The sequence below is a fragment of the Thunnus thynnus genome, chromosome 5, assembly GCF_963924715.1.
Source record: "Thunnus thynnus chromosome 5, fThuThy2.1, whole genome shotgun sequence".
Lineage (NCBI taxonomy): Eukaryota > Metazoa > Chordata > Actinopteri > Scombriformes > Scombridae > Thunnus > Thunnus thynnus.
The window spans coordinates 7,185,254-7,198,331 of NC_089521.1; the positions used below are offsets into that span (position 1 = coordinate 7,185,254).

The 13,078-nt window shown below is 40.2% G+C and overlaps 1 protein-coding gene across 2 annotated transcripts in view; it reads right to left on the bottom strand.

Moving 5' to 3' along the window:
• LOC137182600 (polypeptide N-acetylgalactosaminyltransferase 18-like) overlaps nucleotides 1-12,855 on the bottom strand; it is a 183,916-nt gene extending 171,061 nt beyond the window's left edge. Inside the window, exon 1 of one of the 2 annotated variants that reach the window (XM_067588927.1) lies at nucleotides 12,175-12,855. In XM_067588927.1, coding sequence (XP_067445028.1) covers nucleotides 12,175-12,418 — 244 coding nt within the window. In that variant the 5' untranslated portion in view covers nucleotides 12,419-12,855. The remainder of the gene's footprint in view (nucleotides 1-12,174) is intronic. The other variant, XM_067588928.1, reaches the window with a different exon arrangement.
• Between the last annotated feature and the right edge of the window lie 223 nt (nucleotides 12,856-13,078).

The window sequence follows — 13,078 nt, forward strand, 5'->3', positions numbered from 1 at the left end:
GGTTTTACAGTCCACAATTTGCTGTTTGGCTCAGTCTCACCACTCTCAACAACCTCATTTCAAGTCACAGCAGGCAACTGCAGTGAAAAAATTCCAATAAACACTGTACGTTACCTGTCTAGCACCAAACAGCAGACCAACAAAGTTAGCAACTAGCTAGTGAACATAGTGGAGCATTTAGCAAACAAAACATTTCTCTTAGGGGTTGGTGGAGATCAAAACAGAGCAAAAAAGAAGAGTGAATATTGGACTTACATTTGCCAGGTGGACAGAGACAGGACTCCAAACGAATGCTAATGTTGCTCCATGTCTGCTGGATGTGTAAATAGGCAAATGCTTGCACATTAGCCATATCCACTTCATAAGGTAATAATACATCAGTGTTGCCTTTACAGCTTGTTCTGCTGCCTCTAAGTGGCCAAAAAATCATTTGTTGCTGCTGTAATTATACTGTATGTATAATAATAATTATATATATATTAATATTATAATATATTGTAGACATTTATAAACAAATACTAACACAGAATGATGTGGAACGTTCCATTTGATTCTTCTTGACCGCTACAGATAGTGGAAATCAAGGTCATCCAGAACTATAAGTGACTATGTGATTGACAGTATTTGGGGCAGGTGAAGTGAGGGGGTGGTAGGACAAAGGGTCTGTGCTGTGAGGGGGGCAGGAGTGACAGTGGTGTTGGGGTGAATGTGGTGAAGGTGGTGGTGGTAGGAGGTTGTTTTTTGTGAATATGTGAAGTGGTCATGTTCAAGCTACAACAGAGTGTTAAGCTGCTCTATAATTTCATTGATTTGCTTAGTTCACCAATTATCCATGACAGTTTTTAATGCAGAATTGACTTTGTGAATATAAATGAACACCATAATTTGAGACAGACTTCATCAGTCTAGTGAGCAAGAAACTTTTGTTCTAACACACTGAGCAGGTGTGACCAACCAAGCAAGAAGGATGAATGTGGATTTTGGAAGTTTCTGACACGACCCGATGATGGTTAACTTGCAGGTGCACACTAGCTGGAGTGGGCAAATTAATTAATGAGAATTTAATCTCAGCAAATCTGGCTTCAGGCTGCTGCCTGAAGTGGACTTTGACACTATCTGAACTGAAAGTGTAGAGTAGCAAATGACAGTTTGGATAAGTTTGTGATAACTTATAAAAGACAAATCATGTAAAATCAGCTGACGAATGGTGGTATACGTGCTTTGTTTTGCATCCACAAAGCCTTTTTGAATAAATATAATGTATTTTTTTACAAATATAGTATTTGTGTAGAGGTAGTTTGGCTGCAGAGACAAAATGCCAAGAGGCTGATAGTGTGGCTCCCCCTGATAACTCATCATTGCCTTTCCAAGATTTGATCTTGGAAAATAACTTCAAGAAACCATCTTGCACTCATCTATGCAAACCTAAAACTATGGTAATATTGTTTGTGCTTGTGCATAAATACATACATTTAAAGATAAAAAAGAAACAAGCAGTTGGGAATTTCTTGACATTTTTTAAAAGCTCTGAGGAAAACAAAAAAGAAGGCTTTCTGATTTAGGTCCAAATGAAACATAATGAGTTTGTCTTAATATTAAATGTAATTTTATTAAAAAATTTCACAGTCTCTCAGATTTAAATTAAATATCCAGATAATTGATGCTGTCATGTCATTATGAATCTATGAATGTGTCATGATGCAAGAACTGAGATTCAAGGTGGTCAAGGTCAGGTTTTCCTGCACAAACATGCTGCTCATTGTGTCGCCTCTCATTAGGGAGACCTGGTGTCTCACTTTATGCGAGACTGCACAGCAATTTTATCCCGCGTCCCACATCCCACATATTGAGACAATGTCCTGCACTTTTATTGGCTCTAGTTTTCAAAAGTCAAACCACTGCATGACAGACATTTTTCTAAAATGGGGCTTTTATCCAATGGTTCTGAAGAAAGCAGGGAAGGCTGTCATCACACAGCTGTATTTGATGTCAATCAAACTGCACACATCAAGTGCAGGTAAACCTGTCACCATCTTTGCTGCCTACGCTACGCCCAACAGGGAAAATTGCAAGTTACCACAAACTACCACTAAGAAAAAGAAATACAGCTACAACGAAGACTGGGAAACTACTTATAACAGTGTGAAGCAAAGAAATTTGCCACATGTGGGGGAATGCGACATGAAGTGACACAGTACGTGTGAGTCTCACAAGAAATGCCAATCTATGGATGAATTCCTACTGTAACCCAAAGATGATTGCCAGACAGATAAGGTAATAGCAGCTGAAATAACTGGCGTTTACCACACTGTGCAGCACTCCCAATCATACAGGTCTGCAGACTGTGGTAGTAAGCTAGCACCAGTCATTTTTTCAGAGATTTCAAAAAAATGTCATGTGGTCATACAAAAGCGCTCATAGTTACAGATGTGCTTGCACCTGCCTCTGTGGAGAATTGTTTGAGAAAATTAAAAACACCAATGGTTCAATTCCAAATCGACAAAAATGGCCCGCTGTCAAGAGGCTGGATAGCTATCAAGAGCTATTTCTTGTCACTGGGAGAGGATCAGTGCCCAAAGTCACTGTGACAACTGTTTAAAAAGGATCAGGACAGTGATGGGTAAGCCCTTGAGCTACAGGTGTACCTGTCCTTCCTCAAGAATTTGCCGAAGATCTTCATTGATGTTGTGCTGCTATTGGAGGAAGAGGACAGGACTGTCTGTGAGCTATATAAGATTATGTTCACTCTCAAAATTAAGCAATGACAGATGGATTCCTTTTTTGGAATGGAGACCAGTGCTATCATCCAATGATTTCAGACCAAAAGACAGCAGCAATCAAACATCATCTTTCCAATTTCTACAAGGCTGCACTCAACTACCTTGAAAAGTAGTATGACTTCTCAGACAACAACTACCAGAAGAGTGTTGAAAGCTTGGCACCGAGGAGCAAGTGCATATTGTCCCATCTTGGTGATGCGGTGGAGGTCCTCCAGATAAGGGGGAAACTGGACATGGATGAACTGTATGAAGAATACTGTGTGACTTTGCCACACCAGCAGGATATTGTGGAGAGAAGAACTCCTGTTGTGGAGAAGTGGTCAACCTTGCTTTGAGGCACAAGGACACCAAATATGACTGCTGTTGCATCCTTTCCCTTCAGCATCCCCTTTACTAATGCTTCTGTAGATATAGCGTTTTCCCTCATGAAGGCAGCGTGGACTGACCAACGGAGCCGGTGCACGCACAAGTGTGAAACTTGGATACAGTTGTAAGGAATTCTACACCTATGCACTCAAGGGGAAAGCCTCATTGTAAGCTGCACACTCAAACAAAAAGTATAAAGTCAAGGAGAACATCTAAGGTAAGATGAACTTTGTTTAGAATATAGAATAAAATATTGTGGGCCTCCAGTGTGGTGCTAGATTTTAATACAGGGGTATTCTTGTGTTTCAGCCAGGTGCTTTCGATGGGGCTGGAAGTGCATAACTTGTGAGGACCTGCCTGCAGTTGTTGCAGTGATGGACAAAGTAGAAAAGTCTGAATAATAATATTTGGAATGCACAATCATGCCATTTGGTTATATCTGTTGTTAGAGATAATATAGGCAGGGTCACTTAAAGTGTAAGAGCAGGAAAACCACTGAGTGAAAATCTGTTTAATTTAAGGATGGACAAAGTGTATGAGGCATAGGAAAGTTCTTTGATCTAAATGTATTACTTTTCTTTTTTGGATATACTATCCTGGGTTCGCCCTCAATTTTATATGCCATATACTCTTTTTAAAGCACCAGTAGTATACTTGAAAGAACGGAAGCCATGACTTGAATCCCATGTCAGCAACCTGTCTGTTCTCTTTTATTATATAGTTTAGTCAGATTCAATGTTGAAGAGAAGCACAATACTTTTAACGGTTATTGGAATAGAAAAAGGGAATACATGAGTGCAAGCAGACTATTGCATAAGACCATGAGAACTATGAAACTTTAGCTTCCTTTTATGCTTTCTGTATTTACTTAGCCTGGGAGTTAGGAAAGTTGCATTCAAATAAAATATATTTGTTAAATCCTTCACATGCTAAACGCCTAACCTGTAACCTGCACGGTCTATTGTGTGCTACTGAATCAACCAGAGGGCAAAGAGAATATGTTACAAGCTAATGGGAAGAATAAAAATGTTTATTTTTTAATTTAGATAGACATATTATCAAAATTTTAGACTACCTCTCAGCATTCATAACGTGACCCACACAAACATACTTTTTGTCCCACCTTTGGTTTGCTGGGATCTGGTCACCCTTCCTTTCATCCTTGTGAGTGGCCTTCTGTGGCAGTATGACTATGAATTTTTAAAAGAACATTCAGCTGCTCTGACCTCATCCCCAATTCCAGACATTGTCTCAGCCAAACAAGTTTCAGTTCAAAGAGCTGCTCACAGTTTTGAACCATATCCCTGGAGAATCAACCTGCACAAAGTCAACAGAGTTGATCTCTAATCTTGTGTCAGTGCAGCAGAGCCACAAACTCCTCTTTAATTCCATCTTGGCCTTGAGTCTTTTCTTGCATTTCTTACTTTGAGACAGGCTGGATGTGCAGTACAGCATCATAGGGGTTATTTATGAGAACTAAAACTGTCGTCATCCGTGTGGGCTTCCAGGGCAGTGATGGTGATGATACTGATGTGACGTGTAGCTTGATCCATCCTGTATCTTATTCATGTAGAGAATCTCTTTGACACTCCAGCAATGCTCTGACTCAGTCTGACATGCATCTCTGAGGACTTTTGCTGAACATCACCTATTATATTACTCACACTGATGTAAAATCTGATCTAAAATGTTCATACCTGCCTGTTTATTGCTGTATCATATTGTGCAAGGTGTTATATTTGACTGTGTTTGCAATAAATGATAACACCTGATTGCAACTGAAATAGGAATACTGACACTTGAGGTCTGACATTACAACCAAGCAGCAAATGTTACTACAACAGTGGCAGCTGGTGACTCAAAAAAATGGGGAGGGTAAGAGGAAAACCAACCCACAGCATCATGTTATTTTAAACTAGTTGGCTACTTATCTCTACTTTCTTATGTTCAAGTTAGACAGAACCTCTATGGATGAACCTCCTCTGCACTACAATCACTACAATGTGTCTTAGATGGACAACTCAGTAAAGGTCATTGATCACACTAAGTGGTTACCTTTCACTTGTTAAACTTTGTCCCTACTGGCCACCAAAGACACACTGGGTCAATAAAATCAAAGCATAACAATGGCTCTAGAGAAGGACTATTTTTTTTTGCCTTGGACTAAGCCTCTAATGGAGCACATAATCCCAGGAGGTACACTGCCCTCTAAAGCTCTACCAATCAAGTAGTTTATGTTGCAAATGGTTAAGAAAGGGCTGAGGCCATGGGTACAGGTTCCAGATTCTCTAGACATTATTAGTGTCAGGATCGCTTCGTGCAGGCATGAGCCACTGTTTTCAAAAAGGCAGAGTGGAGACAAGTAATCAGATTGCAGTTGTCCAAGATGCAAACTGAATGCTACCCACAAGAAAAGTGAATTTTCTGTTTCAGACTTTACAGACCTGTACAACACCACCTTAAAATTATATGACAATCTTGCCTGGAACACTACAGCATGGCGGAATATCAGATCAAATGGTGCTGTTTGTAAATAAGCAGACAGTAAACCATGGCGCCTCGCAGCTACCTGGTGCATGCTGGTGTCGTAAACCTGTGCTACATCTACAGTATAACAATGAATTATTTTTTGGAAGAAAAGTGAAAAAGTGCATTTACTCAAATTTCTCTGACTGGCTTGAAAAAAAAGAAAACTCAGAGATGGGGGCTGTAGTTTTCTGGTTGATTAGTTGGTCGATATGCTCCTGTCTGACCAAATTCTCATTGGTCGAATAATCACCGTGTTACTTTCATAAGAAGAAAAGTGCTACATCAGTAGCCTTCCAGGATTAATCCATTATTTCCTGTGGCGGGAGAGACAGACAAACAAATTACCTGTGAAAACGGGGGTATATTTAAAACACCCCCATTGTTTTCACAACTTTGAATTCGCCCAACCTAATGGAGACTGCTAGGTCTAACTGTACTCATCGTTTACTGAACGTACTGAACATTTATTCAATCAGTGTTTCTCCTATAATTATAACAACGAGGCCAGGCCAAAAAAATTTTTTTAATGCCAAAAATAACACCAAATATCCATTCATTCAGAAATCAATAGTGTTTGGGAGCCTCTATGCAGCGATACATGAGTCAACCTCTGTGTCGGCGCAGCCCAGTTAAGGAATACGGCATTGCGTAATATGTGTGTGTAGCGGTTGGGAAAGAGTGAGTGGCAGAAAAGTGGCGGTGAATGCGAGCGGAGCAGAAGAAAAGGTTAGCAGTAAGTTGTCAGTCTGGCAGTAAATGCTCAGTGCAGACTACAGTAAATGCTGCAGCGTTTCAAGACCAAGAAATCACGTCTGTTATCCCCCCCCCCGCGCAACTAATTGATTAGTTGAACATTATACTATAGTATAACTTGACTACAGCCCTACTCCTCAGCAACAAGCAACAATATTTTGTCTAATTCAGATTCAATTTTTTTTTCCAGCAAAAAAGACACTTTCCAGGACAATTTTCTAGGTCACCAGTTGTAGACAGGTGAGGCTAGAAGTTAATTTTGGATCTTGCCTTAAATATCTCCACCAGAAAGAGATGGGGATGAGCTCCCCTGAAACAGAACTTAATAATCTGCACAATGCTGTCAAGGATCAGAGCAAGGCAACCGTATGGAGGAGGTGAAACAAAGCCATCAAGCTTTAATCCAAAGAAAGTGACACTTCTGGAATTGTGAGTGTCACACCTCCTCCATCTGACAGACGCATACAAGAATATAGAAGCGGATTCGTCACCAAATTGAAACACCCTCCCTGGCAGATTTCCTTTCAATTTCAGTGGTGTGAGAGTGCAGATGAGAAGTGAGGGACGGGAGGTCTTAAACATTCACAGGAGCAGAAGTCACCCCTGATTTAATATGAAACCCCTTTATATCTGGGATAATCCAGCAGTTTTGAATGTCCACCTGCATCAGTGTTTTCTTTCTTTCCTTACTCTTCCACTAAATTGCATTATTTTGTATCATCCTCAGGCATCTTAGGGTGCAACTGGCAGCGAAACTAAGAGCACAGAGCCAAAAAAGGCAACAGGATTGATTTCTCTGTTCCAACGTCCCTGTGCACCTGTGTGTTACAGTGTCAAGGCAGCCTGAACCGACTGATGTCAGAATGTTTACAGTGACAGTATTCTTCATGCAACGATACACAGGCTCTATAGGCAGGCAGTGACATCAACATCAGATCTCACACCACTGCCATACATCTTTGATGACACGCCAGACACGCAACTTACACCATGAGCGCTCGCACACACCCACACACCCACACACGGTCTCAGAAGTCCACCCTGCACACTCCTCCTCTTCAGCAGACTGTCAACATGGATCAACTTGCAACTCTCATTGCGTTCGACTCATAAAGAGACTACTAAAAATAAGACTTGTATTTGGCAGGATAGAAACAAATAATGCAGAACATGGATCAAAACACAACATCACATGTGAGGAGGCAGATCCTCTGAAGATGCAGATGAGACATTGTAGCCAAGAATCCATTTTGTCTTGTAGAAATAAGTATTCTTCTGCTCTTAATTATGTGTATCTTACAATTATACAGTCATGCAATGTGGGAATGAATGACTGTAAACAAACGTGTTAAAATATGTACTGTTTCATGACCTGAATCTCTTCCTCACTGAGTCTCGGCCTCGCCATAGCCAGCAATGTAACATGGCACCAGCCAGAGGGGCCACCTGATACCTTCAGCAGAGCCAGGACGTCTCATTTCTGCTTAGCTAACCGAATGGAATATCCACCCTACACTGTTTTTTTTATTCTTGCTTTTTCCTACACTGAATTGGTTTTCATACACAAAGATTGTTTTTTGTTTTCGTTTTAAAACCTGATGATTTTATGACGTCTGTTTTATTTTGCTGCCTTTGTAAAGCACATAAATAAAACATAAATAAATTAAATGCATATTTTTTTCATTTCAATTTAATTTTTCTTGATTCTTGCCTTATTCCTATATTTTATTAGTGTATTATTATTTGTTTTTATGTGAAGCACTTTGAATGACCTCTACTGTATGAATTGTGCTTGAAAATAATGTATGAAAATAATGCATAGAGACAAATATATAACTCAACTAATAAACTGTAAAATTATTTAAGAAATGATTAAAAGTCAAATCATTATGAAATGTTATTTCATTTTTCTTGTTTTCATAGGGTAGGGTGGGCAAGGTATTTTTAAAAAAGTATGTTTTTTTTTAATAATGGAATTTTTCCCAATGTTTTATTTCACGACAGTGGTGTTCTCACCGCAGCCTTATATTTCAGCCAATCACAGCTTATTCTAGCAGGCTCAACCACTAAATTTTGCCAGCTAACTAGGCAGATTTGTGAGATTGGATTATTACTCAGCACCAAAACCAGTATTAACAGCAGCTGGCTAATTCAGAGTTACCTCTGGATGAGTTTTGATTCTAAAGGTGTTCCTCAGAAAAAGACACATAAAACTCTGTAGGACAACAAACACACAATCTTTCTCTTTGTTTGTTGTAGCCAACAGGAGCTAGCTAGTTAATAAACTGTTGAACTTACTGAGAAAGGCTGAGGACATTACAAGCTGACAGCTGAATGGGCGGTGATAACTCCACTGTCATGAAAAATGACACTATCATATTAAAAGCGGAAAAGGGAAAAGGGTTAGCCATTATTAAATAAAAACTTGTGAAAAAGGGAATTTTGAAATCAACATTTATGTAATGAAACAAACTTGAATAAAACTCTTTTTTAAACTATTAAAATGAATAGTTGTTTCATGATGTCATATTTATTTATCTAATACACAAAGTTTTGGCTTCTCATGAAGTGACACGACATGAGCTACTGCATTAACAGGTGACATCACCATGGACTTTTGAAAGAACAAGAACATTTAGCCCTTGAGAGTTATTAGTAATATGCTCATATAACCCTTATTCAAACATCACAAACCCAGTCCGTCAGCCTCCAGTTCACAGCCAATGAAAGTAGTATCACTAAAAAGGTTTTTATCTATCTATCTATCTATCTAAGTACAGTTTATATTTTCTGTGCTCCCTACCTGTAACGTTGAATTATTCTCATTCATAGCTGCATGTCGGCTTCACAGTCTGGTCTTTTTGTATCAGTGACAAAGCATAAACACATAAACACATCAGCCCCTGGCTGATAATGTAATCTGGCATCGGCTCCGAGGACCAAGCAGAGTGGAGGAGAGGAGTGCGCCAAGCACTCCGGAGGCTAAATTTACTCACCCGCTATAACCCCGGAGCCTATGCAGATTCCATTAGCACTTCTCAACAGTTCAGTACACCATCAGCCTGCTGTTCTCCATGTGAATGATGAGCATCCTTTGTATCATACCAACATCTCTGCAAAATGGGGAGCTGCACTTTGCATAGTTAAAAGGATCCAAAGTACTGTGTTAGAAAACACTGATAGTAGTGCGGTTCAATCATAACATCATGCAGCACGTACAGGTATGTGTACAAGTTTGTAAGTTTGCATTTGACTGTTTACCATACTGGACAAGATAATGTTCTCTATCCATATGTACCACTTGTAAGACACTGATGCTGAACCACTGGGACAATACCACTATAAAATTCCCATTCAGAGTGGAAACAGAGTGCCCCCTGTTGTAGGCTGCCACTGTGACCCAACAGCTGGCTTTGTTCACATTTGGATTTATTGTAGATTTTACGTCCCCTCATTACCTGAGCAACTGATACAAGGGCAGAAAGAATGCAGGTAGTCGAAGTGCAGCAGTAACAGCTTGGTTCACCAACTGTGAGGACGTCCAAAAAGTGTCTATTTTCATTTACAATGGTAAAAATACAGATTATTCTCCATCTGGGCACATACAAAAAATTTAATTAATTAGGACTGGGGGTTTAATAAGTACATGAAAGGGAAATATCACTCAAGGCTCTGCTGCTGTCTGTTTGATTAATGAAATGTATGTCATTTGCATATATTCAAAATACTTAAAATGACTGTTTAAGCACTGTCGAATTCTGTCAAGAATCAGCACCATCTTATTGATAGCAAAAAAAGTATGTTTAAAAGTTTGTTGTGCTCAAATTATGATGCAAAGCCTTATCTTTTTCTTATCTAAAAGAAAACGTGCAAAGCATGTGCACTGTAAGTGTGACGTCTATGGCTGTATGTCAGCAGTTATGTATCTATGCATCTGAAATGATGTTTTCCCTCTGAACAGTATTAATTTAGCCTCTCTGATTAGAGACGCCCATCCGCCTGCATGTTCTCAACAAGCTCATCTGAAACAGAAAATTAATCCCGGATCAACAGCCTTTCTCAGAGATGTTTGATAAATTATGGTCCTTATCTTACAGAGGAATGGCGTTCTCTACTGTCTATTGGGCATTAGAGAAGAGCTCTCACCATAAAGTGATCCAGTGTTAATCATCTCAGTGCTGCGCTTGAGTGCATGTTCTCCTACGTTCAGTTAGTGAATCATGCACTGTCCCATTTAGCTGAGGATAAAGGAAGAGTTTGTCCCACTTCTTAATGTGTGTTGACTCATTGATGTACAGCTCTGAGGAGGGTAATTAAAACACAGAGGACTCAGGGGGAGTACTATTAGTCCTGTGTGTGTTGTTGCAACATTTTATCAATGAACAAAACCGTAAACAGACTATCTTGAGTGCTTGTGTAGTGTCGTGAAGAAGATGTTCGCAGATTCTGAGTGACGTGAAAAAGTTTGCCGGGTCCAACTCTGACCTGATTAACTCTTAGACAATTGACCTAATCTGATTTCTGAATTTAGGTTGGACTTAAAGAGCTGGCCAGAAAGGGCTGTAAATAGGTCATGATGCAAATACAAGTAGCATATTCAAATAGAACACTTAAAGGTCAATGAATTTAATTGAGACACCATTCGCATCAAAATCCTCATTTAATGTTCTGATGAGTTGATTATCGTGGTTAATATTGTGTGTCTGTGAATATGGTGACAAACAACAGTACTACTATACAACAATAAAGCTGGACCAGCAATGCTCCTCTATGAACACGTTATGTGTCTGTGTGGCCCTGCAGTGACCGTCTCACTCATTCCTAATCTTACAGAATCATCAAGTGTTTCTCTTTTGTCCGGTGAATACTTTGGCTTTATGCAGTATAGAGCTGAAATGTTTTGTTGATAAATTGATGGTTTGATTGACAGAAAATGAATCCACTATTTTGATAATTGTTTAAATCTTTTATTAGGCAAAACTGCCAGAAATTCTCTGGTTCAAGCTTCAAAAATGTGAATATTTTCTGATTTTCTCAGTCTCCTGTTGTATCAAACTAAATACCTTTGAGTTCAGACAAAAAGTTATCAGTTGCAGCCGTCTTACAGCATATCCCAGTGTAAGGAACTCACTTATGATATTCCTTTATGAGGACTTAAATATTTCTTTGGGATGTTACAACAGCTGTCTGCTATTCAAAGGAATATTTTTTTGTTTTCAAAAAAGGAGACTTCACCCTACTATCATCACTCATATTAAATAAACGTTTTACTTTTGGCATCAGGTGAGCCGATTATATAACTGATCATTCGATCGCCTTTTTAAAAAGTGCTCATCACAGGTGACAACTTTAAATTGCTTGTTTTGTCCGAATAACAGCCTCAAAGCCAAAGATATTCAATTTACAATGATATAAAACAGAAAAGGCAAAAGCTCATTTTTGGAACCAGAGGATGTTGGAATTTTCTGCTTGATAAATTACTTTAAAAACTGTCAATTAATTGTATGTTGCTCGACTAATTGATTCATTGAAGCACTGATTAATTAACTAATCATTTCATGACTAGAAAAATACTGTAATATATATAGCCCGATATTGCTACAGGGAGTTAAGTTGGTGATGTAAAGTAAGTATTAGAAGGCTAAGATGTATTTTGTCTAGAGGCTGGTGAGGACCAGAATCTGATGCTGCTTCGAGTGCGTGATGGACTCAAACTTTCACCGTAATAACACCACAATGTGCTGACCTTTGATGTGCTCGTTGACGACGCTCTCCAGCCTGTCCAGCCTCTCGATAATCCTCAGGGTTTCCCCCTTACTGTCCTCCTCAAACTTTCTCTCCGCCTCGCCGCCGCTCTCCGCAACTTTGGGACCGCTGTTGGCCACATAGTTGGTGATCCAGCCGACGTACAGGAGACACACGATGTTGGTCATGCCGCTCAGGATCACGCATGTCGACACCAAAGTTTTAGTTCTCCTTGTGCACAGCATCGCGACATCCCTCCATGGGCTTCTTCTTCTTCTTCCCGACGCGCGCAGGCAGGTGGATGGAGGAGAAGACGCACTCGAGAAATGTGTCTAAATGAAACTACAGCGATGCGATGTGTGGAGTCAGTCCGCCTGTGCGCTCTCAGCTCCGGGCTGAGGTATAGCTAATCCTCCGGAGGCTTTAAAAGCTTCACCCTGCCGTGATATTAGTATTTCTGATATTGGCACTAAGAGGGAGAGTTCCCGCTGAGCAGCCGGTCAGTCAAGCTGCGCTCAGCCGCTGCAAAGCTGTCAGACGCAGCGCTGCAACCCCCCACCCCTCCCCTCCGCCCCCCGCCAGCCTGTAGTCCTCATACAGCCCAATAGGCGGGGAGGAGGCGGGCTCTGCCTGCCTTTGCCGCCCCCTTCACAGCTGGAGTACGCAGAGGAGGGTGGAAGGGAGGAGGGCAAAGCAAAGAAGCTGAAGTGCATCGACCCAGCAAGTGATGAATAGGCACAGTGAGGTAACTGGAATGAAAGTGCGTTTATGTAAAGGGTGGACTGTCTTGTGTGCGTTAATGTATGTTTGTGACGCTTAGACCATGTGTACAGGTTTGTGTGTGGTATGAAAGTGTGTTCAAACACTGTAGATTCTGTAGTACAACAGATGTACAGCACCTGTAA